At 34.5% G+C, this 13,979-nt stretch overlaps 1 protein-coding gene and 1 pseudogene across 4 annotated transcripts in view; one reads left to right on the top strand and one right to left on the bottom strand.

Annotated features, from left to right (window-relative positions):
* The window catches only part of RTTN (rotatin), a 138,045-nt gene that overhangs the window by 53,698 nt on the left and 70,368 nt on the right, over positions 1–13,979 (bottom strand). For 3 of the 4 annotated variants that reach the window (XM_067698857.1, XM_067698858.1, XM_067698860.1), the window contains exons 29-32: positions 12,341–12,469; positions 11,766–11,876; positions 9,912–10,070; positions 8,621–8,692 (exon numbers count right to left, since the gene is read on the bottom strand). In XM_067698857.1, the coding sequence (XP_067554958.1) occupies positions 8,621–8,692; positions 9,912–10,070; positions 11,766–11,876; positions 12,341–12,469 (471 nt within the window). The remainder of the gene's footprint in view (positions 1–8,620; positions 8,693–9,911; positions 10,071–11,765; positions 11,877–12,340; positions 12,470–13,979) is intronic. The other variant, XM_067698859.1, reaches the window with a different exon arrangement.
* LOC137204084 (small ribosomal subunit protein uS14-like) lies at positions 705–937 on the top strand (annotated as a pseudogene).

Here is a 13,979-nt window from a genome sequence, read left to right as displayed (position 1 = left end):
GTAAATATGATGCAGAACTATAGTAGTTATTCTATAAATATGTATAATTATCATGGTAATTATCATGGTATATAATTGACATAATATTTACCCTTTAATTAATATATTTTAAAAATTCATTTTTTTCTCTAGTTCTTACTAATATAAAAAGAAAAAAGATTTAGAAAATAAAGATAACAAAAGAAGTCATAAAAGACATAAATTTAAATCAACCTAGTAAAGTTTAGAACCTGACTTTTTTTCTTCGCCTATAAGTCACAGTGAAAATTATTTGGCCTACCAAGATTGAAAAAGTTAAACTAATTCTGATACGAACAAAAAAATTAATATCCCAGAATTTAAAGACCAGGAGATAGAAAAGATAAGGAGCAGAATATTAATTTAAGAGGCCTAATATAAGACTCATATAATTTCTAGAAAAATAAAGAAAAAGGAAAAGTCATTTTTAAAATAAATAAATATGAAAAAAATTTGTCAGAGCCAAAAGAAATAGAACATCTGTGTCTCCAAATTAAGGAGCTTAATAAATATCAAGCAAGAGAAATGAAAAAAAGACATAGAATCATAAAATTCTAGAACATTAAAGACAAAGTGAAGATAGTAAAAGAAAAAGTCATCCATAAAGAGGTAAAAAGAATCAGATGGAAAAATTCTGAAGAGTGCCGGCATGTGCTCCCTCTTTCGTTTTGCCTTGTTGCAGCCGAGAAAGCAACATGGGTCACCAGCAGCTCTACAGGAGCCATCCGAGAAAATTCGGCCAGGGTTCTCACTCTTGCTGCGTTTGCTTAAATCGGCACAGTCTGATCCAGAAATATGGCCTCAATAAATGCTGCCAGTGTTTCCCAGTATGCGAAGGACATCGGCTTCATTAAGTTGAACTAAGTGTGAACTTCTTGAATGGGTCATCAAGCATATCTACTTTCCTCAGAAACAATACTAACTCTCTGTATATAAATAAAAATGTTAAAACTTAAAAAAAAAAAAGAATCAGATGGGTATCCAACTTCTCATCCGCAGCACGAGATGTTAGAAGACAGTGGAGCAAAATTCTTATGAGGAATGATTTCAGCCTAATACCTGGTAGCCCAAACTATCAATCCAGTGCAATTTAAACACATTTTCAAACAAACAAGAACTCAGAAGTTTGTCACTCATGCATTTGTTTTTAGGTAGGAATACAATTATTTTGAGGATGATTACTAGGAAAAGGGATTCTAACTGAAGAGAAAGGATGATTAAGAGCTTAGAAAAACTTGAGCTATGATATGGACTCACAATGCAAGAAAAAAAATTAACAGAAACTCCAAGGGCAAAAAAATCACCCAACGCCCAAATCAAGTTTTTAAATCACACACACACACACACACACACACACACACACACACACACACACACACACACACACACAATACCAGGAAAGTTTTCCTCTGAGTGCCAGAGGGGTCATAGCCCTGGAAGCATAGATAAGGAAGTGTAACAACAGCCCAACAAATAATGGCTCTGTAGCAAATTACTAGTTTTCACTTTTTAGAATCAACTTATAGATATAAGGAGGCTGTAGAAGAGAATCTAACCATAATCAGACTTCACAAAGTAAAAGTAGAGATGAAACTGGCAAAGATTGGCAGTAGAAGTGGGGGACAAGATACCGGTAAATGCAACAACTTAGCCACATCCTAACTTCTAAATGGGGGCGGGCAAGAGATATGACCCATAGGTAAGGAGACCAGAAACAGCAGGGGTGACCAGGGGAGAAACTAAGACCACTAACAGAACTATATTGGCAGGACATTGTTTAAGTGAGCTAAATCCTATGTATTGACACAGTAAAGGAACAAACATACTCTATTACTGCAAACACACTATTTAGAGACAGGAAGGTAACTACCTGAAGAATTAAAATCAGTAGGAGGTAAAGCTGTCTCTGTGAATGAAGAGGGTAAAGAATTTCAGTATAAGCTCTATTAGCTTTTTTAACCATATATATTCATTACTTGAAAAAAATAATTTCTTCTAAAAATTCAAACATTTCACTCAAAATATTTTTAAGTTTCTCAAACAAAACCAGATGATCTGGAATATGTACATATTACATAACCATTATTTATTTTTTATTTGATTTATTTTAGCTAAGCATTTAGCCTGAATCCCCAATCTCCACGTGCCAGAGCTTCCTAGTAGCAATGGCACATTATCAACAGAGCTTTAATCACAGCAGTGAAGCCAAGTCCAGCATAAGCGCAAAAGATGGTGTGGCTCAGGCTTTCCACACATGACTAATGTACAAGGGCCAGAACAATGAAGCCTTTCACGCATGTACTAGGCTTCGCTCCATAGATTCATCAGTAATTGATGGGGCTGTCTTCTGGTAAAGTGGGGAAATCAGCACAGTCTAATTGCTCTGTCTCAGGACGTCTATATCCTTACCAGCCTTGCCCTCAGGTGAGCGCTCGGGCTGCCAGATCATCTGCAAAATTGCCAGGGAGAGCTGAGAAGGGCAGTATGCAAAGAAAGAAAACTCTTCAAATCACCAAGAGCCATAACAAATAAGTTTGCAAAGAAAACAGCAATTATGTCATAGAATACTCCGATTAATTTGAAAATATTGATCTCAAGGATGCAAGAAGCTACAATATTACATTTAAGACATTTTACTCCTAGTGTCACAGTACTAACATATCCATTAGCTATGATTCAAAAGGAACTAGAAGCAAAACAAAATTGCATGTAAGAAGAATGGAGAATATTTTCAAGAAGAAAAAGGAATTATTTTGATACATAACAAATTTTTAAAATGCTATAATGTAATGCAGAGATTGAAAAAAATGACCCTAGTTACCTAAGAAATCCCTAACTGCATATAAATTATGAATATAGTTAAAATGGTATTGTTTCTCTGACACCAAGTACTTAGCATTTTGTGAAATCAATACTCATAATGATCCATGATGAACACATTAGAAGATGAAAAATATGCATTGATAATTATAACATCAAATATGAAAACGATACATACTACAACTATAAATGAGTCGGCCATCTCTCTACAACACATATAAACACATATGCAGACAGTCTAGCTATGTCCACTGAGAGTGTATAGAACCAAAGACCCCTCCCTCGGAGCAACGAGCATATCTAGAACTCATTTCTATATACATTCTCCATTGAAAGAAATCAGGGCTCTTTGAGCAAATATCTGATTCCAGGGTGGCGCTGGGAAAGTCAAGAACATCTTGCTATGCCAGGAAGTAAACAAGTACTCAAAGGTTGATAAAGACATGTTAAAAGGATATAGGAGTCTTTGTGAAGGAAGTCCTCCTAGCCAAATCTGAAACAATCTGAACATCTAAATAAATAATGATAGAAAGAGATCATAATCCATGAAACATACTAAGAATCCTTGAGTCCATACTGGTGTAAATAAATAAGTGAATAAATAAATAAGAAAGGAAGGCTCTTCCTTACAGTAAAATGTAATTAATGTGGAAGAAATAATGGAATTAGAAAATCATCATTTGGCAACCATTCTGTAATAACTGCTTCAGACAAGAATCACAAATGGAAGTTAAAACTAATAAAAGTTGATGAGAAATAGATATTTTACAGTCTCAAAGCACCTCCTGGCAAAAGGAAAAATTTTAAGTCCACAATGGAGAAAACAGACCAACTCTACCTTAACCAAGTAAGCAAGGTTAATATCACCAGCAATGGGACAAAGAGATAGCCTATCTGCTGATATAATATAATAAGAAGCACAGAGCACTTCTGTGGCTTTTCTGCCAAAAATGCATAACCTGAATCAAATTCTGAGGAAACAGACAAAACTAATTAAAGAATATTACAAAAACTAAATAGGCTATGCTCTTCAAAAATGCCAAGGTCATAAATGTTAAAGATTTAGGAACTATTTTAGATGAAAGAAACTAAATAGACATGGCAGCTATATGCAACATGTATTCCTAAATTGGATCCTAGATCCTGACTGTCTTCTTTTTGTTTGTTTTCTATGAAGGACAGTAGTGGGACAATTGGAAAAATTTGAATACTTGCCACATTTTGATAATTATTATAGTGATTCTGTAAGAGAATGTCCTTGTTTTTAGGAAACTCACAATTAACTATTTAGGGAAAATAGAAGTATATGTCTGCAACTCTCAAATAGTTCAGAAAAAAGACACTAGGTAGAGCTAAAGCAAATATGGTAAAATTATAACATTTGGGGAATCTGGGTGAAGGGGATATAAAAACTGCTATACTGTTTCTGCAACTGGCATTTAAGTCTAATTTTTTTTCAAAATAAAATTTAAAAAATAAAATAAAATATATGTGCCAACTCCTCTCACAAACATGGAAAGGAATGAAAGCATTAACAAGTGTATTTACACCACAAACTGACATCTCATTATATTACTTAAGTGCATGAAATTACCTTTACATTTAAATCTGTGACACCATTTTCAAGGGAAAGAACAACTTTAATATTGTAAAAAGTACACATAAGCTACCATGAGCATATATAAAACACTGTAGTAATGTTCTCTTGGTAGAACACTGTCTTCCCCCCACAGGCCATAAGCCCCAGAGCACTAAGTCAGATCATCTGTGAATCCCCAACATTTAAATACTCAACAAACATTTAGAGAAATGAACTGAAACAAACTACACAGATAATCCCTATCTAACAGCTTTCTTGTTATAATCAACTCTAAGATTCCATTCTGGTTGTTAAAGTTGCTGGGATATGGATTTGTGACATTAGTTCTCAAACTAAACCCAGAAACAGAATCTTCCACATCCAGGAATACTAAATCCAAGTCAGACTCTAGGAAACCAGTTTACAAGACGCTGCACAGCTGGGAACACAACATAGTTGAGGGTCCCTTGGACACTAATTCTGTTTTCCCTCCCTAAGAGAGGAATGTAGCCTTGAACAAAGAAAGGCCATTATTATAAACGCTGCTGTTAAAAAACAGAATAGAAAAGGTCTGTGATGCCCCGAGGACCGACGCACCAGGAACGGGGCCCTATGAGGGCTGCTGGGCTCCCCGGGAAGCTGCGCTGAGAGGCTCTTTACCTGTTCCTACTCCTCGTGACCGCCCACTCCCAGTGCGCTTCTGTATCCAAGGAAATCCAAATGGGAATTTCACTACAAAAAGTAAGACCTGATTTTCAACTTTATTTACTTAGCAACATCAAGAAGACTGACGGGATAAATGGAATGATTTGCACATCTCTACGCATTAGCAAAGACGGATAGAGGACCACTCTCTGTGGATGGGGCTGGCAGAAACATTTTTTTTTAATATTCAAAACATGGTCCTGAAATACACATTCCACCTAGGAAGATTAAGTTAAATAGTAAGAAATATGCAAGGCAGTAAAGGTATATATGAGAAGAACCTAATTTAATGGTATAGACATTAAATGCTAGTATCTTTCAGAGAAGAGGAAGATTAAGATGGATTGTAGCAGTTGGTGAAAGTATTTTTTTAAAAATACTTTCTTTAAATTAAAAAAAGTTTTATTGTACAACACACGGAATATAGCCAATATTTTATAATAACTATAAATGTAATATAAGCTCTAAAAACTGTGGATTACTATGTTGTACACCTGAAACTTATATTGTATGTCAACTATACCTCAATTTAAAAAAAGAAAAAATAGTTTGCAAATGAAGTAAACGTTATCCAAAAGCCCCTTGAAAACACTGCTAAATTTTGGTAGCCTTATAAATAGACTAAGAAAAAGAAAAATTATAAGCTAAATCTTAAAACTTAAGAACTAAATTTTTATAAAATTTATAACTTTAATAAATTAAATATTCCTTTCAAACCCCCCCAAAATGTTTTAAGTGACTTATGCCTTACCTTGTTCCAGAAAAGATTTAAGCCCTATTACAAGGAAAGGTAAATTATAACATGAAAAGTACACCAGAAATGAAAGAAAAACAAAAGGTATGTAAACAGTGGAACCAGCTAAAAAGTATCTACCACATTTGATAAGAGAGCACTAAACTTTACTTAACAACAAAAGGAAACCCAGCCAGTTATATAACTCATAATTTATTTATGCAAATGATTCCCACTCAGAAGTACAATTTCAATAGTAACATGAAATAGAAATCTAGACCTGCTGTGTGGGGAAAGAATTGGGACAGAGGTAATAATCTTAAAGCAAACACTGCAGAACACCCAGTGGAACAAGAGTGTAAAGGGCATCAACTCAGACTTCAGGCACCAAGACAAAGTGCAAAGCAGTAAAAGCAGTTCTCTTTGTAAAATATTATTAATCAAATATCTATCTCAACCAAAATAAAATATTTACAAAGCTTCTATATACTAGTGCTACTTCCTGCTCTATCCTCCCAAACACTGCAAAACGTACACCAAGGCAAGTAAATGAAACATCTTATTGAATAAGATTATTACTCATCGTTCTACGAAAGACAGTTTTAATTTTAAATTACTGAAAAAGTAGCACCTTCTTTCTGGCTGTAGTAAACTGGCAAAGGTCACAACTTCTTGGAGATTATAAAATTCCATTATCTAGGCTTCCCTGGTGGCGCAGTGGTTGAGTCCGCCTGCCAATGCAGGGGACACAGGTTCGTGCCCCGGTCCGGGAAGATCCTACATGCTGCGGAGCGGCTGGGCCCGTGAGCCATGGCCGCTGAGCCTGCGCGTCCGGAGCCTGTGCTCCGCAACGGGAAAGGCCACAACAGAGAGAGGCCTGCGTACCGCAAAAAAAAAAAAAAAAAAAATTCCATGATCTATATTTGAAGAATATCTTCCTCCCTTACTAGAGCAGCTGTTTCCACTTTGGGATTTAAAGTACCACTAAACTTTTAAAAATTGGGGGACATATACTAGATTACCAACTATTTTATACTACCAAGTGAGGACACTTAAAAAAAAATAACCAAAAACAAATTTTAAAAAGAGAGGAAGAAAATGTGAGTTTATTAAAAATACACAAAAAAAAGACTGATTTTCCTAATTTTGCTTAAGACTAGTAGAAGTTTCATCATCAAGTACTATTTTGGATTAGAGTAGCTCTCAAATATTTTTGATTATGGCCAACATAGGTGAAGCAAAAGACTCTAAAAGCGTACTTAAACCACTGTTTTCAACTTTTTTAGTAGAAAATTAATTCTGTGATGAAGAACTGGAAAATAACAAAATCAAAAAGCTGCACTAAGCATGTCACCAGTAGCAAAAAGGAGCTGTATACTATTTAACTTACTAGAAAAAAATGTGAACTTCTACACATGGTTTTATATTATAATGTCCCAAGAGCTTTAATAGAACCCAGAAAACTTATCACTCTTGCCTTTATATTTATTTCAATAATTTAAAAAAAACTCACTGGCAGTACATCACAAAGGTTATAGTATACAAATGTCACTACTTTAACAATGGGAGTAGAGATCATTTGCATTTGAGCCAAAAATAACATTTTTAAATGTAGTTATTGGATAACAGGCATCAAAACCACTACACTGTTAATGTAAATATTAATCCTGTGTAGTCTTTTCTAATTTGTCTCCTATGGTTTTATTACAACACAGACTGTGAATAACAACCATCATCAGAAGGCACGTTAAACAAATTAAAGGAGCCAGTGGACAAGCAGCCTGGGATTTTCAATAATTGGCAGCATTAAACTGGGTTTGCAAAGCTTGGAAAAGTGAAGCTTCCAAGAGTTAAATGAGATCCAGGCCTTAACGACCACCAGGATTCAAGCTCTAGGTGACTGCCCCAAAAGCTGCCCTCACTACAGCTCAACTAGATTCAGTAACTCCTCCAAATATATTCTAACGAAAACTTAAAAAGAAACCTTAGATCTTATCTAAGATCCTGGGGGATGAGATGCAACAGTGTGATACATATGCACATATAGGATGAGGACATATGGATAAAGACATGGGTAGAAAAAAAGCATGTCTCATTTGCCCCAGGTGAGCACTTTTCTATCCTCCAAATCACCTAAAAAGCACTAGGCTATAAAAAAAGGTTAGGTAAAACTATCTACTGACTTGTTGTTCAGAACATGATACAAAAAATTAATCTAATAGAAAGCAAAGAAAGATAAATTATGACTCAGTGTACTTACCCAGAAAAGAAAAAAGAAGTTAACATCAATGCATATTTAACTACAAACGAATTTGTTTATTATTATTAAATTAGAGAGACAATAAGGTGAGTGCGAAAGAGAAACTGCCTGGACTGAAAGCAAAAGGGTGTGATTTAGGGCCAACTACTTAAACCTGCTGTGCTAAATTTTCTTAATCTAAAAAATGAGGATAATAATGGTTCATAACTCAAACCATTACACAAGCTGATATTTGTTATGTTTCTAGACGAGTGCCTAGTACATAGTAAACATGTCAGTGATTATTATTTCTGTTTAAAATTATTTTTAACACCACAGAGAAGAATTTGTAAATCTGATCAAGCATAAAAAAAGTCTACATTCTCTTTCAAGAGGTCCTGTTGGCTTGTATAAAGTTTCACCAGTAAGGAAATATATACATATATATATATATATATATGCTGAAACTTTATCATCACTTAATCTCAAATATCTACTAGGTTGATAATTGTTTAAAGTCACCTACCTGCCAAGTATAACCCTTTATGATTTCTGAAGGCATTGGAATTACAAGGAGATTTTGAAAAATAAATGCAGCCTGAAATTAAAGGAAAAAAATGTCAATACTGCCATCTTGTTGTCATGTCTGAAATAACCAATATAGTGTTATTTAATAACAAAAAAGCATATCCCTGGTCAGCTGCACATGCTGAGAGGTCATTATGAGAACTCCCCACTGCCCTTCCTGTTAGGTGATGACATAGTAGTGGGGGAAACTACTTCACAAGCAAAGATATTTTTTCCTATTTCAGAATTTTGTCTTTCCAAAAAATGATCTGTAAACCATAAACTGTTCTGGTAGTATTTAAGAAATCGACTTCATGTTTCTATTATCCTCCTACAGATCATATACACACACCTTTCTCCCTATCTCTTTCTTCCTCTCTCATACAAGCTCCTCCCAATAAAAAACTGCTAACTAGAAATACAAACCACAAATGTCCAACTTAACCTCCTAGGTCCTGAAGATGGTCAAATTAAAAAATCATACTAATTATGAACACTGATTATCTATTTAGTGAAAGATTATAACGGGAGAATAACCAGAGTAACAGAGGGGATCCAAAGGGAGTGAAATTTTCAACCACCTTAACTGGAAGCCAGTAGACAGTCTTTAAAGTTGGTAAATCAAGAGGAAGCTACAAGTTTAAGCATTATTATTAAAAAAAAAAACAAATAATAAGAAAACTACAGCCTTTGGATTTTGAAACTGGAAACTGGCTAATGGTGGGCCCAGGAGCTGCTGTTTTCTTTACAAGCTTCTAAGCATTATTTGATTACTGTTCTTAAAATGGTCTGCATCACTCATCACTTTGATAAAAGCAGCAGTAAAGAAAATAACAAACTATTTAGAAAGAATTAAAATAGCATTTACTTTTCCTCTTACATGTTATATAATAAATACTACAGAGTATTTGACAGCCCCTTATCTTAAGTAAAGCTTTATAAACTTACACACTGAGATCATATAAAAGTAATTTCTTTTCCTGTGAACTACTTTTCAATGTGTAATAAAATAGAAGAGTCCATTTAAAATGCACTGAATTCTGCTTTGATCTTTCAGAGTAAAGGACTCCTGTTCTGACTGTGAATCAATACCATTTTGTTCTCTATAACCATTTCATTTCAGTTGTTCGCAGGTCAAAGAGACAACGGTCAGTGGTGAGCCCACAGTGTTGAACAGGGAGTATGGTTCCTAAGAACTACCACAACAGGTCTCTGAGGGAAAACGGGTGGGGCTAAACAGACAGGCCTACCTCCCGGCGTACCATGCTGCACTCCGACTGGTCCAGAAGAATGTTCACCACGGTTCCCCAGAGCCCACCAGAAATGTTTTGACAACTGTTTGCTAAGGCCACACAGCCAGTTTCAAGGGTAGTCAGTGCCGATCCTAATCCCAGTGAAGTGAACCTCACCTGTTCAAATTAGAGAAAACGTTGTGAAACCAAAGAACCCGATTTCACAACATGAATTCTCAATTTTTCTGGTACATAAAATATCACATTTTTATGACACTGTCTTGACGATCCTAAATTATAAGATACTTAAAGAATACTGTCCTATAAGTTTATGAGCGAATAAAACTCCTATTCCATGATTTAAGAAAAGTAATAATATAGGTTATAAAAGCTAAATAAAAGCAAATGTCACAAAAAGTCAAAACCAGCTATAAGACAGACTAAAAATTATAGTTCAAAAGTCTTTTTCTAGGGAAAGCATAGGGTGCCTACGTATCTTTCATGAACATGATTCTTGTTTATTTCTCATTTTTAAGAGGATACTATTATTTTGTTCCACCTTCCTTAATTTTTCAGTGTTTCTTTCAAACAAATGGTTTTAACTTCTTTGAAACTTCTTTTCAAACAGAAGTAATTGAATTATCTTTTTAAAAGGTACTTAGTATTTTCCCCAAAATTCTTTTAAAAGAAAAATGTTTCAAAAGAGATTGACATGGTGTAACGTTTGCCATAGTACCCCCACTGCTCAAGCTACGTATCGGGTGAACTTGTGAATTTTGATTTCAGAACAGAGTTTCACTGATAACCACAGGGTAACAAACAGCAATGCAGTCATAAGGCAGTCAAGCACCAAGTCCAAGTTCAATGTGGCTCGAGAATGTATCTCTAGCTGTTAACAGCACTATATTATATACACAAAAATTTGCTAAGAGGGTAGATCTTATGGTAATTGTTCTAATCACAAAAACAAGCAGTAAGAGGACAGAAGAAACTTCTGTAGGTGAAGGATATGTTTACGGCATTGAATCTGGTGATGTATATTTCAGGGCTGTATACTTATCTCCAAATTCATGAAGTTGTACACATTAAATAGGTACAGCTTTTTGTATGTCAATCATATCTCAATAAAGTGGTTTAAAAAAATCAAATCAGTAGACAAATGGCTAAAACTGGAAAATTCATTAATATAAAACGCTGCATTGTAATGATACTATTCTATTACATGACACTCAAAAGTCACTTGGCTGCTATCCTTCTAAACTGTTTAAAAATGGCTGGACTTCTCCAATAATATTTTGCTGTTCTTTATAAAACTGATAGATTCTATAATAGTTCCTTTCTTACTATTTTTAATCTGTACTCTGAATCTGACTGAATAGGGGGTACCATGAACTGAATAATGTACCCCCAAAATTCATATGTTGAAGCCCTAACTCCTAATGTATTTGAGGAGAGGGCTTTTAGAAGATAATTAAGGTTAAATGAGACCATGAGGATTGGGTCCTAATCTGATAGGATTGGTGGCCTTATAAGAAGAGGAGGAGAGAAAAGGTCATATGAGCATGCAATGAAAAGGGAACCATCTGAAAGCCAGAAAGAGTCCTCACCAAAACTTGACCATGTGGGTGGGCACTTTGATCTTCACGTCCAGCCTCCAGACGTGTGAGAAAATAAATTTCTTTGTTCAAGCTACCTAGTCTATGGTGTTTTATTATGCAGCCCAAACTGACCAAGACAGGGGGTAAATATAGCTTAAGGTATAGCACTAAAATAACCTCATTTTGGAAAATATGAACAAGTATATGCATACATGTTTTGTTTCATTTGTTCTTTAATCTACACATAATGGACTCGATTTTCCTTCACACTGACCTCTGGGTCTCGGTCAACCCACAACGGAATCAACCAAGCCAACCCCTGTTGAGTGGTAGCATGTTCTTCACTGTGACTACCCAAAGGCAAGAACCAAAGTGACATCCACTCCTAGAATGAAAAAAAGGGAACAGAAACGCATCAGGTACATTTCTAAGGATAAAACAGAGTTCAAAATAACTGAATTTTTAAAAATCAAAACAAAGTAGAAATATGCTTAAGACTTGGTTTTAATTCATTATTTAGCCAACACAAGGCAAACAACAATCTCAGCTCCTCCTTAAAAAGTTATACATAACAATTTTTCTTCAGAACAGCTACTTTCCCCATGATTTAGATAAAACATAGTTCTCTAGTGCATGCAGATTTCAATCAAAATAAATTTAAAATAAAATTCAGATTTGTGTAATATACAGCTTCTAAGAAACATCTTTGACAAAAATCATTTTTGTCTCCTAAAAAGACAAGTCAAAAGACATTTTCCTAGAGTAAACATATAGGCTTGAAACGTGTTAGACACAGCACATTCCCTTTCTAGCAACTGTGGGAAGACAGACAGCTTTGAAAGCTCTCACCGAGCTCTGGGCCTGGGCCATCATCTCATGGGATAAGTGAAGCAAGCAGAGAATCGTGCTCTTTGTGACACCTTTTCCCATGAAGGACATAGCATTTCCTCCACGCTCCACATAAAAAGAAGTAATGACCTGAAAAACAAATGCAAACAATTTTGTGGCAGCTTTACTCTTAGTGGCTAAATATATACCTTTCTACTGACTTGTCTGAATTGAATCCTAACCACATAAAGTATATTATAATATTCTTAGTTTATACATTTAAAAGTGGTTAAGAAGGTAAATTTTATGTTATGTGTATTTCACCACAATTAAAACAAACATTCTTAGTTTAAATTGTTTTCCTTTGGAATTTGTACAAAGAATGTGTAGTATCCTCCTAGAAGATTTTGTGATTTAAAATATGCTCGTAACATTCTTCAAATGTTATAGTATCCTTTAAGTAAAAGAGTTTATTTTATAAATACCTTGTTGAAAAGTATACTTAGAAATTGCTAGCTATATAAAACTCTTACTAACTACCAGATTTAGGCTAAGTTTTCTGGAAGTATGGTTTGAATGTAAATGGACATTTACATTTCTAAGCGATCTTAGATTTCTACTCCATATTTAAGCATATATTTATTACTTAAATCATTGCCTGTCAACTTTTTCTCTCCCACATACCTGAGGGCTTTAACACATTTCCATCAGTAACAACAAAAGAAATGTTTCTTATCTGAAGCTATTATGCCCTTATCTGAGAAGCTGAATCAGAATGAACATGGGGAGTTAGGACACAGCAGTCTGAGAAAAAGTCCTTCCACCTGATTTAGAAAATCCTTTAAAATATGTGACAAACTCTTCTGGAAAATTTCTGTGTAAATCACATATTGTCCCCCATATAGAGGTTCAATAAATATTTGTTGACACTGAATAACAAGCATCATTACAGCTTTCAACTCAAAATAAAAAATTTAAAGTGACAAAAGATCACTTTATAATTCACAAAATTTTAATAAAAAAAAGAATGCTAACTATATTTAGGTGGCAATACATTATGAAGGAAAAACTTGTGAATCAAAGCAATCAAAACCACATGTTATCTAATACAGCAGAAAGTATTTCAATTCATCCACCCAAGGACTCAATGCTTTTATTCAGCACAGTAAGCCATTTTGTCTTATAACAGAGACTACTTTTTAGTTTGGATTCTTTTCAGCTCATGCAGCAAAGAAGATTAATTTAAAAAAAATGGCATAAATATAAATCAAGTTAGGCACAGCTTATTTAACAAAAGCAATTTATTCGTAAGATAACTTGGGGATTTTGACTTAAATCAGAATTTTCATAAACCAAATAACTGTATAGTATGTCTGAAAATGAAACAGTTTGGCCAGGGGTTAACAACTACAGGTGACTGCTACAGGAGCCCTGCTCTACTATTCTTTCTGCCTATGTATATGTTTAAGGTTTTTATAATTAAAAGTTTAAAACTTTAAGGGACTATTTTAGAAGAGATCCAAATGATCAAGTCTTTATTATCTTCTTATACGTCACTGGAGAGAGCTATATTGTCATGGTTTAGGTTCTAGCTTAAAAGGGATAAGTCAAGAACGTTGATATTATCTCCTTTCAACTTACCGTCAGATCCCTGGAATTA

Source organism: Pseudorca crassidens, chromosome 12, assembly GCF_039906515.1.
Source record: "Pseudorca crassidens isolate mPseCra1 chromosome 12, mPseCra1.hap1, whole genome shotgun sequence".
Classification (NCBI taxonomy): Eukaryota; Metazoa; Chordata; class Mammalia; order Artiodactyla; family Delphinidae; genus Pseudorca; species Pseudorca crassidens.
Note: the sequence above shows the minus strand (reverse complement) of the source record. Positions and strands in the feature narration are given on the sequence as shown.